Source organism: Sebastes umbrosus, chromosome 19 (assembly GCF_015220745.1).
Source record: "Sebastes umbrosus isolate fSebUmb1 chromosome 19, fSebUmb1.pri, whole genome shotgun sequence".
NCBI lineage: Eukaryota > Metazoa > Chordata > Actinopteri > Perciformes > Sebastidae > Sebastes > Sebastes umbrosus.
In genome coordinates, this window is record NC_051287.1 from 19,106,915 (window position 1) to 19,125,179 (window position 18,265).

An 18,265-nucleotide genomic window follows, 5' to 3' on the forward strand; every position below is an offset into this window, starting at 1 on the left:
GTATAGTATAGTATAGTATTGTATAGTATAGTAAGCGCACTGCACTGTAGTCTTGTGATAAGTAATTGTGTGTTCTGATAATTAACCATAAATGTAATAGACGATAAGTAATACTGATCTTGTGTCAGCCAACAGTTTATGGTTATAGAGAGGGATACATTAGCATCTCAGACATCTATATCAGCCACTGTTCAAAACGACTGCTGTCTAGAAAAATATTAGTGTCATTTTAGGATTGAGTGCAAATTAGAGTGAAAAAACCAGGAAGGAATGTGCTGTGATTTACAAGCATCACACTTGTTCTTCTCCATAATCCGTCTTTTATTGGGAAATCTGCCATCAAAGCTGACTCAGCCAAGAAACGCCCAACTACAGACTACAAACATGAATTACTAATCTCTTACTGATGCCTTTACCTTCCCTTGGGAGCACAGACTATTGATGACTTCTCCCCATCTACTGGAAGTAATTTATAGGAAAGTCTCTTCTGGGTGTTCCAGCTGTGGCCTATCATCTTCATTTCAGCTTCTACTTCCAACCTCTTTTCCCTCTTTCCCTTTGGGGTGGATCTGAGGGCTTTTCTTGTGATAATATTTCAACTTTTTTTCACCATATTCACCTCATCTTTCTGGATTTTCGTTTTATTTCAGTAATTATAATTGATTTAAGGAACCTTGATTTCAGTATTGAGGGCATAAACAAGAAGACAGATGAAAGTGATAGATGAAGATATTGTGATTAAGAGACATTTCGTGCTTTTAATTTGATTAGAGCTGAAACGATTATTTTCATTGTTGATTAATCTGTTGATCATTTTCTTGATTAATCAATTAGTTGTTTGGTCTATAAAATGTTAGAAAATGTTGAAAAATTTGTGTTTCCCAAAGCCCAAGTTGACATCCTCAATAGTCTTGTTTTGTCCACAACTCAAAGATATAATATAATAGTTGCTGATTGATTTAATAGTTGACAACTAATTGATTAATCTGTGCAGCTCTAAATTTCATAATGAAAGGTTTAACCCGGGCCTTTTGAAAGGAATGAAATTGATCTTCAAATGAGTCATTTTTACTGTGACTGAGGTGTTTACATTATGCATTTTAATCTTATTCTGATTGCGGATTAAAGTAAACGTAGAAAGTGTGACATAAAGATATTTTAGCTACTTGAAAATCCTTATCAAACATGAAAAGCAAAAAACTATTTCTATTTTCAGACCCTCTGAATCTAATTTTCTCAGACTCTATTTGTCATGCAGGAAGAAATCTATCCTAGATGAGACAAAGATGCCTGTTTCTCCGCTATTATTATCCTCCACAAGATAATAAAAGGATACAATTCTCACTTTTTTGTGTCTGATAGTGGCTTAATTTGCTGATGAACACCTTCAAATCTCAGAAGGTCATATGTCAGGTCAGTCAGAAAGCCGTGGATGGCAGTATGTGCCGTAAAACACTATCTTCACTCCAAAATGCCTTAATCTGATTATGTCCCAGAACTACAGTATAATATGACCTTTTCTACTCAGTCTCGTTCTTACCTGTGTTTTTTCTCTGTCTTTGTTCCCTGACAGTTGGATGATTGTTTTAAGCAGCACATGGCCTGTATTCTGCTGACAGACATGGATCCCATCTCCGGCCCCGCAGCACATCTTAATGGCGTTCCACCCGATCTCGACGCAGCCGCTGGACTCGACCCCAAGCAGGACACGGATGCCACCTGCCTCACTGTCCACCTCTACTACCTGGGGAAGGATGGAGGAGAGGGTAACGGTTCAGAAAGTGTGCTCACATTTCCACCTGGGGAGTATGTAGCAGAGGAGCTGTGCATCAGTGCAGCGAAAGCATGTGGTGAGTCACAGGAGGATTCCAGTTCTGATGTCTGCCCACACACACACACAATATATAGTTTAGTTTACTCATATGAAGTTTATTTGTTGAGCAATTTGTTTAACAGCAGTTTAATATGATGCTAAAAAAACGAAACATGCATCAAATATGTTAGAAAACAGAGGGGAAAGAAGAACAACAATCAAAGTATAGTGGTGTGAAAATGTATTATATTGTTCTGCACCAGTTTTTTGCCGTTTTTATTGCCACATATCTGGTCGTTTGTGCAACCTTGTGAAGTTCTGCTTTTGTTTGTGTTGTCCTCTAAGTGCGTCAGGCTAAAGTCTGAAATATTACACACACGACATTCATACACATCCACATTCCTAGACACTGTTGCACATATAGTGACACTGTTGTGAAGTATCATCTTGAATCTTGAATTTATGTAGAAGTAAGAACAGAAAGGCATGAAGTCTTATGCAACTGCTTACAAAAGAAAAGGTGCTGCAATAGACTGATATATGAGAAGTGCACGTAGTCACCATGACGTCAGCCATTGGTTTGTGGGCTATTGTTTTGAAGCCTCGAGTTTGGCATTTTGGCCGTGACCATCTTGAATTTTTGTGATCAGAAGTGACACGAGAGGGTGGAGCTAAGTACAACCGAACGCTGAATAAGACATTTTTAGGCGACCACAATTTTACAGTTAACTTTCATGAACTGAAAACACGCTGTGAAAGGGTTAAAGTTGTAAGACAAAAACACGGACAACTCCCAGACCGGACTACGCCGTAGTAGCAACCTGTCAATCACAAGGTAGCCACGCCCTAAAGCATACCCTGCTTTATGGTCTATTTGACTTTAAATGGGACCATCATTTATTAAATGAACATCATGCTGTATTGACGAAGACTTGAAACTAGCGATTGAGACCATAAACTCATGTTTACAATGTTTACTGAGGTAATAAATCAAGTGAGAAGTAGGCTCATTTTATCACAGATATCTATACAATCAGAATTATTTTTATAACCAGAGGAGTCGCCCCCTGCTGGCTATTAGAAATGATTTAAGTTTAGGGAACTTCTGCATTGGCTTCACTTTTCAGAACCGGAGGTTGCTGCCTGGTTGCTACTTGCATCAATGCATTTGTCTGAATAGATCATAGACTGGACCGTAACGTTCATCTTTGTGAAGAGGGGTAATGAGTGGGAAGCCTGGAAAGAGCTGAGTGAGGACGTAAAGTATACACTACGTTTCCATTCAACATAAACATTAGCAACAGAGAGGCGAAGTCCCTCCCCTTCCGGTGGACTCCATGGGACCATATTTCAGAAAAAATATGACTGGACTTTTTTGACTTGCTAAATTATTTTTTTAAATTGACAAACATCATATGTGTGATTCATGACGCAACTCAAACAGGATCAAAAAAATATTTTTTCTCCTGCCGTTGACTACCGTTCATGTTTTTTTTTCGAAATAAGGTCCCATGTTTGTTCACCGGAAGGAGAGGGACTTCGCCTCTCTATATAATATAAGCAGGAAACGAATGCTTGATTTCGTTCGTCATATGTCTTTCATTTAAAGTGAGAGTTGGTACGAGCAGTTGGCCTATCACCAACCCAACTGTGATAGGCTTAAATATCAATATCAGTAACAGTATGTCAGTCAAGCAAATGCGGGCCCAAAGCATACTTCCCACAACCAAGAAGACACACATGGGAGAATGTATTTTTTTTTCTTTTTCTAAATGTGCCTTTAAATTCACGTGGGAAAAAAAAAAGCAGGGACTTCCCCCTCCACACCAAATGAGGGGATATCTTTTGGAAGAATGTTGTTTATCCCTTTACTGGAGTTCAGAGACTTGATGCTAAGGAGCATTGATAACATTCGGTCAACACCTTATTAGGACATCCCATGCTGTTTTTGCCTTTAATTTGTCCATATATGTATAAACTAGCTTGTTTTGTTCTCTTCAATATGGTGGGAAAATTCTTTGATCCATGACCTGTAGCCATCTAGAGGCATTTTAAGGCTCTGAGCCATGATCTGCGTGGTTTAGATTGATCTGTCATCCAGTTGATAAGGAAGTAAATAATCAAATGGACTGGTTAACCAAAAGCATTTGTTGTTTATTTCTGTGGTCTCATGCAACTGTGTTTCATTACAAGAATATCCTGGTAAAGGAGTTGAAGGAGTTTCCGCTGAGTAATTTCTGTGGAAACGGAACCTTTCACCAACTCTTTCTAGCAAACAGAAAATCAGGAAGTTGTCGACTGTCGTGTGTGTTTTCCTCTTTGCCTCAGCTCTACAGTATCTCTCACTGCCACACTCTCTTGCTCCATCCCCCTTTGAGCTGATAAGAAACAACCACTCTCTTTTTTTATCTTCTACTTTTTCTATATCCCCTTGCTTTTGTTTGTTTTTGTTCTTTTCAACTCCCTTTGTTGTCTCGTTTGTCTGTCTTTGCACTTTCATGGTAAAATGGTATGAAGTGTGTCATTAAGCTGTGTAACATACTGTATAATGCAATGAATGGTGTGAATACAGTGACTCTGCAGTACATTGCTTACCTTATTATTTGATAATGTCATAAATCATACAACGTTAGGACTTGCTTACTTTGACTTCACTTCCCCTGTTGTGGTTGAGCATACATCCTCTAACGCACCCTCATACCATTGCTTCACATGTGTGAGTGCTTCCTGCCAAATGATGAAATCTTTTGTTTGCTAATGACTCACTTTTAAGCCTGACTGATAAAACACCTTACTGCCACAACAGATCGAACAGGTGGGCATTCAGTTTTCACAGGGGGTTTAAATATGGTTGGGAATGTGGAATTATAGTGCAGCATAAACATTTTCCAATGCAAACTTAATGAACAAAAGCTGATTACTTCCACTAAAATGCCACAACATAACTCATAAGCCTGGGTTTAACCACCACTGCCAACTCTTTATAGACTACGCAAATCTGCGTTAAAAACTGTTGCCGCTACGCCACTGGACTCACCCTTAGAAGAGCTGAAGGATGCGTCTCGGTGGGTCTCCCTTGAGGACCTCGTCCTTCCATTTATTCAGGCATTTGAGTGTGAGGTCTCTCTCTAAGACCAGCTGCACCTGAAAGGGGACATATCATAACAAACTCACTTTTTTCAGTGCTTGTACCCAAGCAGGCTCATTAGAATATATCGGCCACAGCTTGGGAACTACCTTTACAAAGGTGCACCATATGTTTCTCACAAGCCAATCAGAGCAGACTGGGCTTTTTCGGGAGGGGGGCTTAAAGAGACAGGTGCCAAATCGGAGCGTTTCAGACAGAAGGTGAATACAGGTATATTCAGACAGACACTATGAGAAAAATAATGTGTTTTTTAACATTAAAGCTGGGGTAGGCCGTATATATTTGGCATCACTGGGCAACAAATCCATAATAACCCTTCAGCATATTGTAATTCAAGTGTTCTGAAAGAAAACTCTACTTCTGCACCTCATCATAGCTCTGTTTTCAGTCTTTAGAAAATCTAGCCCGTGACGGGAGACCTTGGCCAATCGCAGGTCATTTCAGAGAGATAGAGCGTTCCTATTGGCTGTTCTAATGTAGATGCACATTCACGTCCCTTCAGATGGTGAAAGACTAACTCAACGGCGAAATATCCTGCAGGAAAAGTTGCCATTCCAGCATTGGCATCAACTCTCTATTAGGGATCAGTGTATGTGCCCTCTCAAAGTAGTGCTATGATGTTGGATGTTATCAGGACTGTGATAAATGCAAATGCAGATCCCACTGTTCTGATTGTCAACTTTTTTTACTCAGATTTTATGCATATGGCGGTGTGTTCTTTAAACTGACAGTTTTCCTAAAATTAGATTCGCAATCGCAATATATCGCCTCACTTCCAGTATCGCAATATATCCCAATATATCCCAATATATTGAGTTGTAACCCCTGTATCATGATACGTATCGTATCGCCATATTCTTGCCAATACACAGCCGTAGTGTCTACACTGCAAAGCAACCCAAAATCGGAAGATGGACTTCAAGAAAAGAGTCTGTCACTATCGGCAGAGTGTTTCAGAGATGGAGAGAAAATGTTGCTAATAGTTAGTTAATAGTCTTCTGCTCGCTGCTGCAGTGCAACGGCTACGGTTAGCAGAAGGCTAAATTATTAGCAATGTTTTCTCTCCATCTCTGAAAACGCTTTGCTGATATTTTAGCTTTCTAGAGCCTCGAATCACAGTATGTCACCTCAAAGGACTTTACAGGCTCACAAGTCTGCAAAGAAAAAGGATGTAGTTCTCATCTCGTCTAGTGGAAGGGTCTTAGGACAGAGACGGGAGAGAGGAGAGCTGTAGGACGAAGGCTGAAGACTGTGTGCCTTTTCCAGGAAACTGCCTACCCCAGGGTACCACTTGAATTACAATATGCTGAAAAGTTATTATGGATTTTTTAACCCAATAATGCCAAAAATAAACTGCCTCGTCCAGCTTTAAAGCATGTAAACATGTTCTAGTAGAAACCCTAGATACAAATATGAACCTGAAAATGTTCATGATATATCCCCTTTAAAGTTACATGCATGGTACATGGGTGGTCAGTGAAGACATTCCTCAATACTGAGAGTGAATTTTCTCTCACTTCCAAGATCAGCTGGAGGCTGAAGTTGTTGTCTATTGACTATCACACCTGATCCACGAATCGATGACAGTGGCGGGGATCCAGCCGCAGGTTTAATGTTAGCTTGGCCTTCTATTGTGATTTCCTCCTTGGTTAAATTTCCTTTTGCATTAAGCCATTTTCTTATATCCATTATCACCAACCATACATTACTATTTGCTAATGCTGGCTCCCAAAATTCTCTGTGTTCGCTGCGCTCACCCTCGAAAGTCATCCTTAATCTCCCAGTTATGTGCGAGATTGAATGCTTGGCTGTCTTCCTCCTAAATTAGGCTGCCAAATCCGCAATTAAATTATGATCCCAAACAGTAATCTCAAATGTAAATAAAACTCCTGACAAAGACTCAAACTCATAAAACAGTCCATGGGAACTTCAGCAGGGAATGTAATTATTTTCAGTGAGGCAACTCCACTGAGATACACTACCAATAGAAGTGAGTTGGTGGTCATCATGTGTCGCTGAATAAGCACAGCTGCTTCCAGTCTACTTTGCTACTGCAACACAAGCTGTGAGTGTGAATAAACATACAGCCAGTTCTTCTTCTTTTGTTAAAGCTAATTAGGAACATGCGCTGATAAAGCTCTAAAACTGTCTTTCAGACTTCCCAGACGTTCACTGTCTGTGCTGTATCATAGTAAACAGATGACTGTCTCTTTCCAGGGATTGCTCCAGTGTACTGCAACTTGTTTGGCCTGATGAGGGAAAATGACAGGATATGGTTCCCTCCGAATCACATCTTTAAACTGCACCATCCGGATAGTGAGACCCTGCACTTCAGAATCAGGTAGATATTTTTAGTATGCATGTTTCAGGTTTGCATGTGTTGTTTCATGCTCTGATTCCTTTCCTTACTTGGTCTCTTTTCCTACCCAGATACTATTTTCCTGGCTGGTACGACAGCGGCAATTCATTATTCGCCCATCGCTACGGCGTGTCCAAGGGGACAGAGAGACCTGTGATGGATGATTGTGTCATGGCATACCAGTTTTTTCAGGTTAGTCTTTATGACTTGCACCTTGTATTATCATTAAAGGGGAACTACGCCCATTTTCAAAATTCAAATGTTATTCCTGGGCCTACATTCTTTAGACTAGTCTGATGAAGACCAATTCCCGCATAGTCAACAAACTGGTTAAGGCCCACTTATACGTGCTATAGCAGCACATTAGAGCTAGCGTTAGCTTCAGTTAGCTATGAGATTTAAAGGGGATCTACATCCATTTTTCAAAATTCATACATGTTATTCCTCAGTCTGAGACAGACCAAAAAATATTAGTTAACATGAACAACTCTCCCAAATCCAGAACTAGAGTGCTAAAACTCAAACTTTTGATGTCATAGGGTATAAAGTGTGGAACCGCTCCATAGACAATGAATTAGGAGAGATGTTCTAGATGACACTGAGAGCGCCCAGGGGAATGTTTTGAGTATACGGGAACATTTTCTGTTTCACAACTGACAACACTACAATAGAATAAAGCTCATTTGGCACAAAATCAGTCTCCCATTCATTGTCTATGAAGCAGCTCTAGACTTTATACCTTATGACATCACAAGTATGAGACTTACTTCTCTGGTTTCTGGCTTTGAGAGAGAGTAACTCATGTTCACACATATTGATTGAACTTTACTAGGCCGTGGAAATAGCATACTGGATTTCTTAATTTAGGTGGTGTTCCCCTTTAAGTCTGCTATTTTCTATGTTCTTTGTATTTGTGATTTTATAAATTGGAGTGCATTTTTAGTCTGAATCATTTATAGTTTTTTTCCTTTAACCGGGTGCCAACTAAAGGACAGCGTCTTCAAGATGCCCTCTCCTTCCCCTCCATCCCACACTTTCTCTTTCATGCCTTGCTTTTTTTAAATATAACGACAAGCAGAAGTGTTGAGTGGGGGAGATATATGCTTGCTTCCTTCTCTCTCTGACTGACTGGCCGACTGTCGGCCTATCAGTCATGTCAGCCATTGTGCAAGTTCGGAAAACAGGAAGTGGGGTAGTCAGAGTGTTTAAGAAGCACAAATGGGGAACAAGGATGTGTCAGGGTTCTCTTCACACTGTGTTTGCTTGTGTCTAGGCACGCTTATGTGTGTGAGTGCATTTGCATGTGCGTTTTAAATAGTTTCTACTACTCTTTCCCACATGCTACTATAAACTTGACACATACAGCTCTGTTCAGCTTTTATCTCCACTTTCACATTGACAACATGAGCTGTGAGTCAACAGAATGTCGTTGTAGAGCTCGACTTGATGTGATGAGTTTGTTGATGAACTGAAATACTTTTTTTTGTTTGTAACATACAATTTCCGGTGCCATGAAGAGATTATAATCCGTCTGATTACTGTCAGTTTGGTTGATAGATCTAAGATTTACTTCACTTTTTTTCACTCCTCCTCCAGAGGCGTAGTGACTTCCTGAACGGCTGGGTTCTTATTCCGGTGAGCCACGAGGTCCAGGAGGAGTGTCTCGGCATGGCAGTGCTGGACATGATGAGGCTCGCCAAAGAGAGTGGTCAGTCACCTGTGGAAGTCTACAATGACACCAGGTATAGGATGCATTCACTCACTAGAGATGAACGACCAACTGTCATAGAATGCCATTGTGACTGTTACTGCTTTCAGACATTATATGATCTAAATCAGGAGTAACCAAAAAATATGGATATGAAGGGAAACCTGATAGAATCATAACTCAGCTAGAAGAGTTTAATACTGTAAGCCCAGAAATGTTTATCACTTAAAGGGATAGTTTGGGTGTTGTGAAGTGGGGTTGTATGAGGTACTTATCCATAGTCAGTGTATTACCTACAGTAGATGACGGTCGGCACGCCCCCAGTTTGGAGAAACAGACGGGATTTACCGCACGGAACCAAAGCAATGTACTGATGTGGACGGGGCCGGCAGCAAAACGTGTTTTAGCCACCTAAAAGAAAGGCTCACTTAAAATAACAATATCAGTTTAAGTGCACGCTATATTTAGAATATTTCCACCGCCTTACCTTGCGGTGAGACAGCCCTTTCTGACGGGGAACTAAAACTGTTGTATCATCTATGCTCTCGCCAAAGCCACCAGACAACATTGAAAAAAAACTGTAATTTTTTCTTGCAGAACACGGGGGTTAATGGTCTACGGCTGCCTCAATCAGTTAGTTTGTTTGTGCTATTGTGTGCAATTGGTGAGGTGGACCAGTAACTTCCATGCTTTGCGAGGTAAAATTACTTTTTTTTTTTTAATGGAGTCTGGTTGCTTTACTTTGGCGAGAGCATAGATAACGGCTTATGTGCCCTGTTGGAAACATAGACTGTAAAGCTGTCTCGCGGCAAGGTAAACCAGCTAAAGTATTCTAAATATAGCGTACACTTATATCGATTTTTTTAGGTGGGTCTTTCTTTTAGGTGCTAAAATATGTTTTGCTGCTGCCCTCGTCCACAGCAGTGCTTTGCTTTGCTACGATGTCGGTACTCCTGTTTGCTTCTCCAAACTGGGAACGTTCCCACCGTCATCTACTGTAGGTAATACACTGACTATGGATAAGTAAGTACCTCTTATAACCCCACTTCAATACACAATCCCTTCAATCCCACTTTAACTATAAAGCAGCAGTTCCAAAACTCCAGACGATTTTGGTCTCATGTGCATGCTGCACACTCTCTTCCCTAAATAATGTGAAATGCTCGCTGTTATGCTTGTGTGCCTGTGGTACAGCTCATGAATAACGATTTCAGAGCAGTGTGATAGGACACAGCGAGCATCAAGATAGTTTCATTATGTGTGTTCATGCAGCTGAATGACTTCTCTCTTTGCATGAGATGTTTCAGTTGAAAAGGCGTCTACAATATCTGATCTTACTTTGCATGCATTGTGTCCACACTTGTAATATTAATTATTCTATAATTTCTCTTTCATATACTGTATAATTCATCATTAATATTATTTGATTCTCCTGAGGTGGATGCAGCATGTAGACTTGCTGAATTGCCACAAAGCGTACTTAGCGTTTGCTCTTTTAACCTTCCTCTTTCATTCGCCCCTCCCTTCTCTCTCTCTGCATTTCCTGTTATTTGTTCATCATTCCCTCCTCCTCTTTTTGATAACTCACCTAACCCACCCATCCCGATCCCCCTCCCCGCTCTGATAGCTACAAATCCTTCCTGCCGAGATGCATGCAAAGCCGCATCCGGGAATACAACATCTTGACTCGGAAGAGGATTCGCTATCGCTTCAAGAAGTTCATCCAGCAGTTCAGCGAATGCAAGGCCACGGTGTGTAACCTCAAGCTCAAGTACCTCATGAGCCTGGAGATGCTGCTACCCTCCCTCTACTCCGAGCGCTTCCAAGTCACCGACCTCACTGGGCGCGAGCTCGCCATCGTTGTCACGGGCAACACGGGCATCCAGTGGTCAAAAGGGAAAGAGGAGGAGGGAGCAGAGGAGGTGAGGACTAGGGGATGGGTTCATGCTGCCATGGCTGTTTTTGTGCCAATAGATGGAGCTCTAGGAGTTGGTTAAAATTGCCAATAACAACAAGAGAGCATGCATGTGCACGGTTCTTCATCTAATACGAATACAAATAAACCAGTATCTTGTGCTCTTTCTGTGTCTCCAGGAGTTACTGACATACTGTGACTTCCCGGCGGTGATCGACATCAGCATCAAACAGTCCAATAAGGAAGGCTCAGTGGAGAGTCGCATAGTCAGCCTCACCAGACAGGACAGCCAGAACCTGGTAGAGTACACACTGCGCTCTTCTTTAAGCTGAATCATTTGTTTACTTTGCTTCATTCCAATCTTATCTTATTTTCACTACTGTCTGTAAACCAAATTGTCCCTGCAATGTGTTTAAATGAGCACATACTTGTTGTCAGAGTCAAAGATCCTTATATGGATAGACTTGCCTGGACCCATTACGAAATATTTCTGAGAATTATGGTTAAAAAGTTACAGGCCAAAATGTAAAGTTCATTGATATAGCGCCACCATCTGGCCAAATTGAACCACATTCGACACTTGGATCCTGAGCAATACACCCGCCAAGTGTGAAGTCGATCGGATGAACGGTCCTCGAGATATGCGAAGGACATACGGAAAGACAGACAGACAGAGATTCTTTGCTTTATAGTTGATTTTTAAAGTGTAATCATTTGTTACAGTAAATTGCATAAAAACATGGATTGAAGGCTTATTGTTTACATTGATTAAGTTAAAAATAGGCACTTAATGATTTATTTTTCTCTTCTTCTACATCCTCTCTCTATGCTCTCTGTCTGACCACAAAGGAACTGGAGTTTAATTCGCTCCCGGAGGCTCTGTCATTCGTATCGTTAGTCGACGGCTATTACAGGCTGGTTGCAGATGCCCATCATTATCTGTGCAAAGAGGTGGCTCCACCGAGACTTCTGGAGTGCATTCAGAGCTACTGCCACGGTCCCGTGTCGTGAGTATCGCACCCAATGCACCTATAGTATATAGCACTCGTGCGCCCACAACCACAGAGCCATTTACACACACATCCTCTGCATCTTTGATCACAGGATGGAGTTCACGATTGGTAAGCTGCGTCGCTCCGGTAACCACCAAGGCCTGTTCATCCTTCGCTGCAGCCCCAGGGACTACGACAAATTCTTTGTGTCCTTTGTGGTGGGGGTAAGCTCTTAATATTGGGTCTTCTTCAATGTGATGTACTGTGTTTCTCTCACATGTGACTCTACAAATAAAACAGGCTTATTCAACACAGTCTTTGTTGATTGATAAACATCACAAACTTGCTTCAAACTTGTTTCTGAAAGTGTTTGTTCACAGTTTTGCTAAAACTCAGTAGTCATACTCACCAGCACCTCTGAAATATAGACCATAATTTCAACCACTGGAGGGAGCAATAAGGTTTTATTATCACATTAAATGGACAATACAGCTGATATCCAATACCATACTGTGACTAAGGTGTACTGTATATCTTCTGTTCTATACATCAGGTGCATCATGTTTGGCATAAACATATTGTATTAAGTTTAGGTTATTTTATAATCATGCCAATATTGTTGTGGGACTGAGGGAGGTTTTGAATACATTGAAATTAATTTTTTTTTTTAAGGTTTCAGTATAGCCAGGTGCCAAAATGAGCATTGAATCATGTTTTTTCTTTCTGTAATCATTCCTCTTGTTCATACTGGCCTTTAAAAGATCCCTTCCTAGTGTGCTTCTCGTTCTGTGCATAGATATATTCCAAAGTTTATCTGATAGATAAATAATGAGGCTTCAGCTGTCCGTGATAGTCAAATCAAGTGGGTGTCGTCTTTTTGTTGTTGTCCCTCCGCTGCAGCTCATCTGCAGCACTGGCCATGAAAACAAAAAGTGGGACTGTGACTCTTTACTCTTTAACTGATTAACACTGCTGAAAGCTCATATTAACTTTGTAACTGTATATTTTCACACAAAGAGGACTGCGGATTAATGCTGCAGTTAACAATTATTTTCATTGTCGATTAACCTTTCGATTATTTTCTCGATTAATCGATTAGTTGTTTGGTCTATAAAATGTCAGAAAATGGTGAAAAATGTTGATTAGTTTTTCCCGAAGCCCAAAATGATGTCGTCAAATGTCTTGTTTTGTCCACAACTCAAAGATATTCAGTTTACTGTCACAGAGGAATAAAGAAACAAGAAAATATTCACATTTAAGAAGCTGTAATCAGAGAATTTAGACTTTTTTTTCTTAAAAAATGATGATTAAACGATTATCAAAACAGTTGGCGATTCATTTAATAGTTGACAACTAATCGATTAATCGTTGCAGCTCTACTGTTGATGTTATCCATCATCACTTTAGGAACGGATATTTTCATGGCCAGTATGAATAAGAGGAGTGATTACAGAAAGAAAAAAACATTTTTTCAGTGTTTATACTGTATGGATACCTGACTGTTGTTTGAAGAAAGACTTAAAAAGATGTGAACCTATCCTTTTTTAAAGCTCTCGTGTGTTCTGACAGACTCAATCGCAGAGTGTACTTTGTAGTCTCTTAAATCAATATTGGCATATTCAGCACAACTGAACTGTAATAATTGATATTGTTATTTTCAGGATGTAAGTATGGTGGACTATAAGCACTGTCAGATCGTGAAGACGGAGTCAGGAGAGTACATTCTGAGCGGTGCTAAGAGGAGCTTCGGCTCGCTCAGTGAACTTCTGCACTGCTACCAGAAGGAGGCGCTCCGCACTGACGGATACATGTTCCAGCTGACCAGGTGCTGCTCACCTAGCCTCAAAGGTAAGTATTCACACACACACAGACATACACAAAGAAGAATACGGCATGTATATCCGCACACATATTAACACAGGTAAAAGAAGGTAATTGTTTCTTTGTCCATGAGGCTGCAAAAATACAACAACAGCATCCTTTCCATCATAGATGGATGATCTCCTATTTTAACCAGGATCAATTGTAAAACTTTGAGTGAGTTTTTTAGCACATTGTATAAAAATGCAGATGTTATTTTAGCTGCAGACCCAAAGATTGGTCTTAATTGATGCTGGGTCATAAATCACTTTTAGGAATGACTAACAGTTGAGTTTAATCTATAACATTTTGAAAGCAATGATTAGACAATAGAAGGAAGTGATTTAAAGTCGCAAGAATGCTCCAAGTTCAACATCTCTTATCAAGGCAACCAATTACCCTTTGTGTTTAGAGCCCAACACAATTCCTCACAGCGGTCTTTGACACTGTTATCTTGTTATTTCATTAATATTTACTTACTCCAATCCCTGCTGCGGCTAATTACCCATTTTCAAGCTTCTGTTTATATCAAACACATTCTCATCCCAACTCGTCACATACCGCCGCTTTGTAACGCCCCCTTGGCGTCACTTTATTTTCGGCATCAAAACCACTATAGTTACCCCTTGGCGTCACTTTAGGATTAGGCAACAAAACCACTATAGTTAGGTTTACATGGTTGGGCTTAAAACGACTTTGTTTGCACAGTAGAAATGACATTGAACGTTGTGAACACGGGACACGAACGAACAAATGATTGTAACGTGACGCACAGGACACGAACAGCGGTCTCCTGGATGAAAACCTTGTGTTTGTTGGACCCATACACCTCCTCACCCGTCCACCCGGTGTGTCTTTTTGCTCTTTAAACTACGTCACCACACTCCTGCCGCATTTTCTCGGAGTGTTTACTGTTGCCGCGGAAGGGTTTATACAGTATAGTTAATAGAAAGCTCGGTGCGTTCCATACCGGCGCTAAGGGGTGCCTTGTGCGGCGGTACCACACACCGACGCCCATGACAAACCCTCGGTATTTCTCGCCCTGGGAATGAAAACGGGCTGTTATATCAGATGCCAAGAGAGAGAGATTACACGAGAGACTACACGCTGAAAGATCTAGAGATTCTTTAAAGTAAACACTGACCTTCATCTTCGAATTCGCTCAGCACTAAGTTCATTCAACTTGCTGAGTTCCTTGTAGTACAGTTTTAGAGCTCCATCTTGCTTTCACATTGACTTGCTCCCATGTTTGAACTTGTTGCACTACACTGTATTGTATGACGTACTGAAGCACAATCAGTGTTATCCTTCAAGTGGGCAGAAGGAAAGCTTTTTACTGCCCCGCAGCTCACCATGATTATATCTCTGTGGGGATTTGATAGACTTGCTAATCATTACTAATGAGTCAATAATTACTTCACCAGGTTTCCGGTAAAACTTGTCTCTAAGGGCCAATAAAACAAACCACTTAGGTTTTTATTCATGGTGACATTCGTGATTAAGAACTCTAAATTAAGCAATCTGATTTTACAATTGGTAACTGTTGCATTTCTATTCATACTCGCCATTTAACAGTATCACACATTGAAAAGAAATAACCCTCCTGTAGTGATAATCAGATGTGGTGTCAAAATGTGATGTGAGTTTTTTACTAATCCCTTCATCTTTACCTTTCTGTAGATAAATCCAACCTGGTGGTGTGCAGAAATAACCAAGGGGCAGATGTCCCACTGTCTCCCTCGCTCCACAAACACAACATCAGCCAGATGGTCTTCCACAAGATCCGAAAGGAGGACCTCGTCATCGTAAGATAACCCTCCTCGCTTCCTCTCTGAAAAAGACGTGCAAACATTCAGAATTAGGCCATTTCTTCGATCTTAATATGTTGTATTAGTGTAAGATTATATGCATTGTAGAAGCTTACAACAGTAACGAAAAGGCGCTTGTGTGTTGTTTCTTGCCCTGAGCAGATAAGTTATAGATTTACAGAGGTAATCTGTACCAAAGAGGGTCGCAGATGTTTTAATAAATGTAAAATAACACTGAATGTAAAGCCAAAATATACTGATCCAGGCCTTTTGTAGAAATTGTAAACTCCTGTGGGGTCAATGAGGTCGCTACAGTTAACAAAACACTTCCTCCATTGATCCACCTACTGTCAGTGGCGGTCCCTGTGGACATGTGTGTGTCAGCGGGGCTTTCACCTCGTTGACTGCTCCATTTCCGTGTCACCCGTATTTTCTCTTAGTTGAGCACTTGTTGAGCACAGTTTTGTACAGCAGGTCTGTCACAGGAAAACCACAGAAGCCGTTTCCACTAATCAGAGAGCTCAGGGGGTTTTTTGTATTGCAATATTATCTTCTCGCACGTCCCCCCATCAGATTCATCAGGTGTCGTTTTTGTTTTATCTTCCTGTTTTGAACATGTGTTCAGCTTTTTTATGCATTTATTTAAGAGCTTTGGCAGATCCTGACCTTAAATCTATTTAGTTGAATCTTAAAGGTGCAGTGTGTTAAATCTGACGGCATCTAGCAGTGACCAACTGAAATTTCCAGTGCCAAGCGTGTAGGAGGATTACGGTGGCCGACGCAAACATGCGATTGGCCCTCTCTGGAGCCAGTGTTAGGTTTGTCCGTTAGAAACATGGCAGGCAGCTCCGTGAAGAGGATGCAGATATAAACGGCTCATTCTAATGTAACGAAACCACAACGATTCTTAGTTGCAGGTGATTATACACTAAAGAAAACATACTTATTATTATTATTATATTCCATTTCTGCCAATAGATCCCCCTAAATGGTACACACTGGAGGATGACAGGAGTGGACTTTATTCAGACTAGTTTCTGGGCTGCAAGTGAGGAAACTTCTTGTAGCTCTCATAATGTCTTTGATATGTCATTTGGAGCATCATATATCAAATAGGTCGCCATTATTGCGATTATTTATGCTCCTTAGTAATACTACTTGGAGAGTGTTTAAAGGAACAATATGTAGGACTGACAGCTGGCGTTTAAAATGGGTACAAGCAGTCCAAATTCAAAACATTGGAGCCTTGGCCCATCCGCTACTCCAGTGTGACTGATAGCAGCGCACGTTTTCGCAATATGAGGGTTACCTTTTTGGACACGACCTTGTTAGCCTCTGGCCAGTAACTATATTTCATATTGGTCCTTTTTACAATCACATTCACTTATTATTATGTTATACTGTCTTATATTAGGCCAGCCAATGTTGTCAGAAGCAAAGTCGAGGAGTTCAGCCTTCAACTATTAATTCCCGACATGCAATGCAGAAAGAGACACTCTGTACATGAGGTCATGAATGTACAGACAAAAGACGGTGTGAACTTCATTCGGTGTCTCTCTTGCCAGTCAGCTGGGAGATCCGCACCTTCAAATGTGAACCCTGTTTATTGTTATAAAACTCTAAAAGGACAAGCTCGTTCTTTGTGAATTCATCTTTAAAAAGCCACCACAGAGGGATCCAGTAACTGTATGAGGGAGTATTGGCCAAGGAATTGTTTCTTTGACTCAGAGAAGGTGGTTAAAATGCACTCCACCCCCTTTCCAAACTAGGTTTTTCAACATAATAAAACTGTGTTTTAGAACGAGAGTCTGGGCCAAGGAACGTTCACCAAGATCTCCTGCGGTGTGAGGAAAGAGCTGGGAGACTACGGAGAGGTGCACCAGATAGACGTCGTTATCAAGACCCTGGACAAGGCTCACCGCAACTATTCAGAGGTTTGTCTTGTTGATTGAGTGAGCCTGATTAAATAAACTCTGAGGACACCAGTTAATAGGATCTCTTATCTCATTTTCTCCCTCACAGTCCTTCTTCGAAGCAGCCAGTATGATGAGCCAGCTCTCCCACAAGCACTTACTCCTCAACTACGGCGTGTGTGTTTGTGGCAATGAGAGTAAGTCTACAACACACACACACACACACACACACAACCACAGGACAGAGATGGTCACAGAGGAAGGAATCATTGTGGTTATCCTCATATAAAAAGGACGCTTTAAGATCTTAGATGAGAGGGATATTGAGAGCAAAACAGAATGTGTGTTACGGTAGAATACAAAGAAAGCAAGGAGGCTATTGTCCTCCTGAATGCAAAAGAGAGTTTTCAACACTAAAAACAGGTGTGTTTACATCAGACGAGGTCAAATGTTGTCCCTTTAGGCAACTGAGACAATCAAACACAGAGGAAATAAGGTTTCTGACCTGCTGACCTGCTCTCTGCTGTGCCCTGACCCTTCCACTCGGACTGGATTAAGCCCTCGGGATCAACAAGTTACTAATGGGCCACTGCAGTGTTGATCTTTACTCCACCTGGAACTGCCCTCACACATCAGGGCAGTGTGTCTGGAAACCTTCACCATTCACATTTCTGCTTGCAGGATAAGAGAAGGCCGGAAAGAAATACAAAGATTGTAATAAAGGACATGGAAAAAAAAGATGCAAAACT

The 18,265-nt window shown here is 40.9% G+C and overlaps 1 protein-coding gene and 1 long non-coding RNA gene across 4 annotated transcripts in view; one reads left to right on the forward strand and one right to left on the reverse strand.

Annotated features, from left to right (window-relative positions):
* The window catches only part of jak2a (Janus kinase 2a), a 37,606-nt gene that overhangs the window by 11,570 nt on the left and 7,771 nt on the right, over positions 1-18,265 (forward strand). The window contains exons 2-13 of one of the 2 annotated variants that reach the window (XM_037753131.1): positions 1,574-1,850; positions 7,179-7,302; positions 7,392-7,512; positions 8,917-9,062; positions 10,656-10,950; positions 11,123-11,242; positions 11,793-11,950; positions 12,048-12,159; positions 13,597-13,783; positions 15,476-15,600; positions 17,403-17,537; positions 17,626-17,713. In XM_037753131.1, the coding sequence (XP_037609059.1) occupies positions 1,598-1,850; positions 7,179-7,302; positions 7,392-7,512; positions 8,917-9,062; positions 10,656-10,950; positions 11,123-11,242; positions 11,793-11,950; positions 12,048-12,159; positions 13,597-13,783; positions 15,476-15,600; positions 17,403-17,537; positions 17,626-17,713 (1,864 nt within the window). In that variant the 5' untranslated portion in view covers positions 1,574-1,597. Of the gene's footprint in view, positions 1-1,541; positions 1,851-7,178; positions 7,303-7,391; positions 7,513-8,916; positions 9,063-10,655; positions 10,951-11,122; positions 11,243-11,792; positions 11,951-12,047; positions 12,160-13,596; positions 13,784-15,475; positions 15,601-17,402; positions 17,538-17,625; positions 17,714-18,265 lie in introns of both variants that reach the window. The other variant, XM_037753130.1, reaches the window with a different exon arrangement.
* On the reverse strand, positions 1,607-15,484 carry LOC119478414. 2 transcript variants are annotated; one of them, XR_005204441.1, is made up of 3 exons: positions 15,466-15,484; positions 4,851-4,957; positions 1,607-1,744 (listed from the first exon to the last, which is right to left on the reverse strand). It is a non-coding gene; the product is annotated as an uncharacterized LOC119478414 (long non-coding RNA). The 2 variants fall into 2 exon arrangements; XR_005204440.1 differs by lacking the exon at positions 15,466-15,484 and adding an exon at positions 5,051-5,069.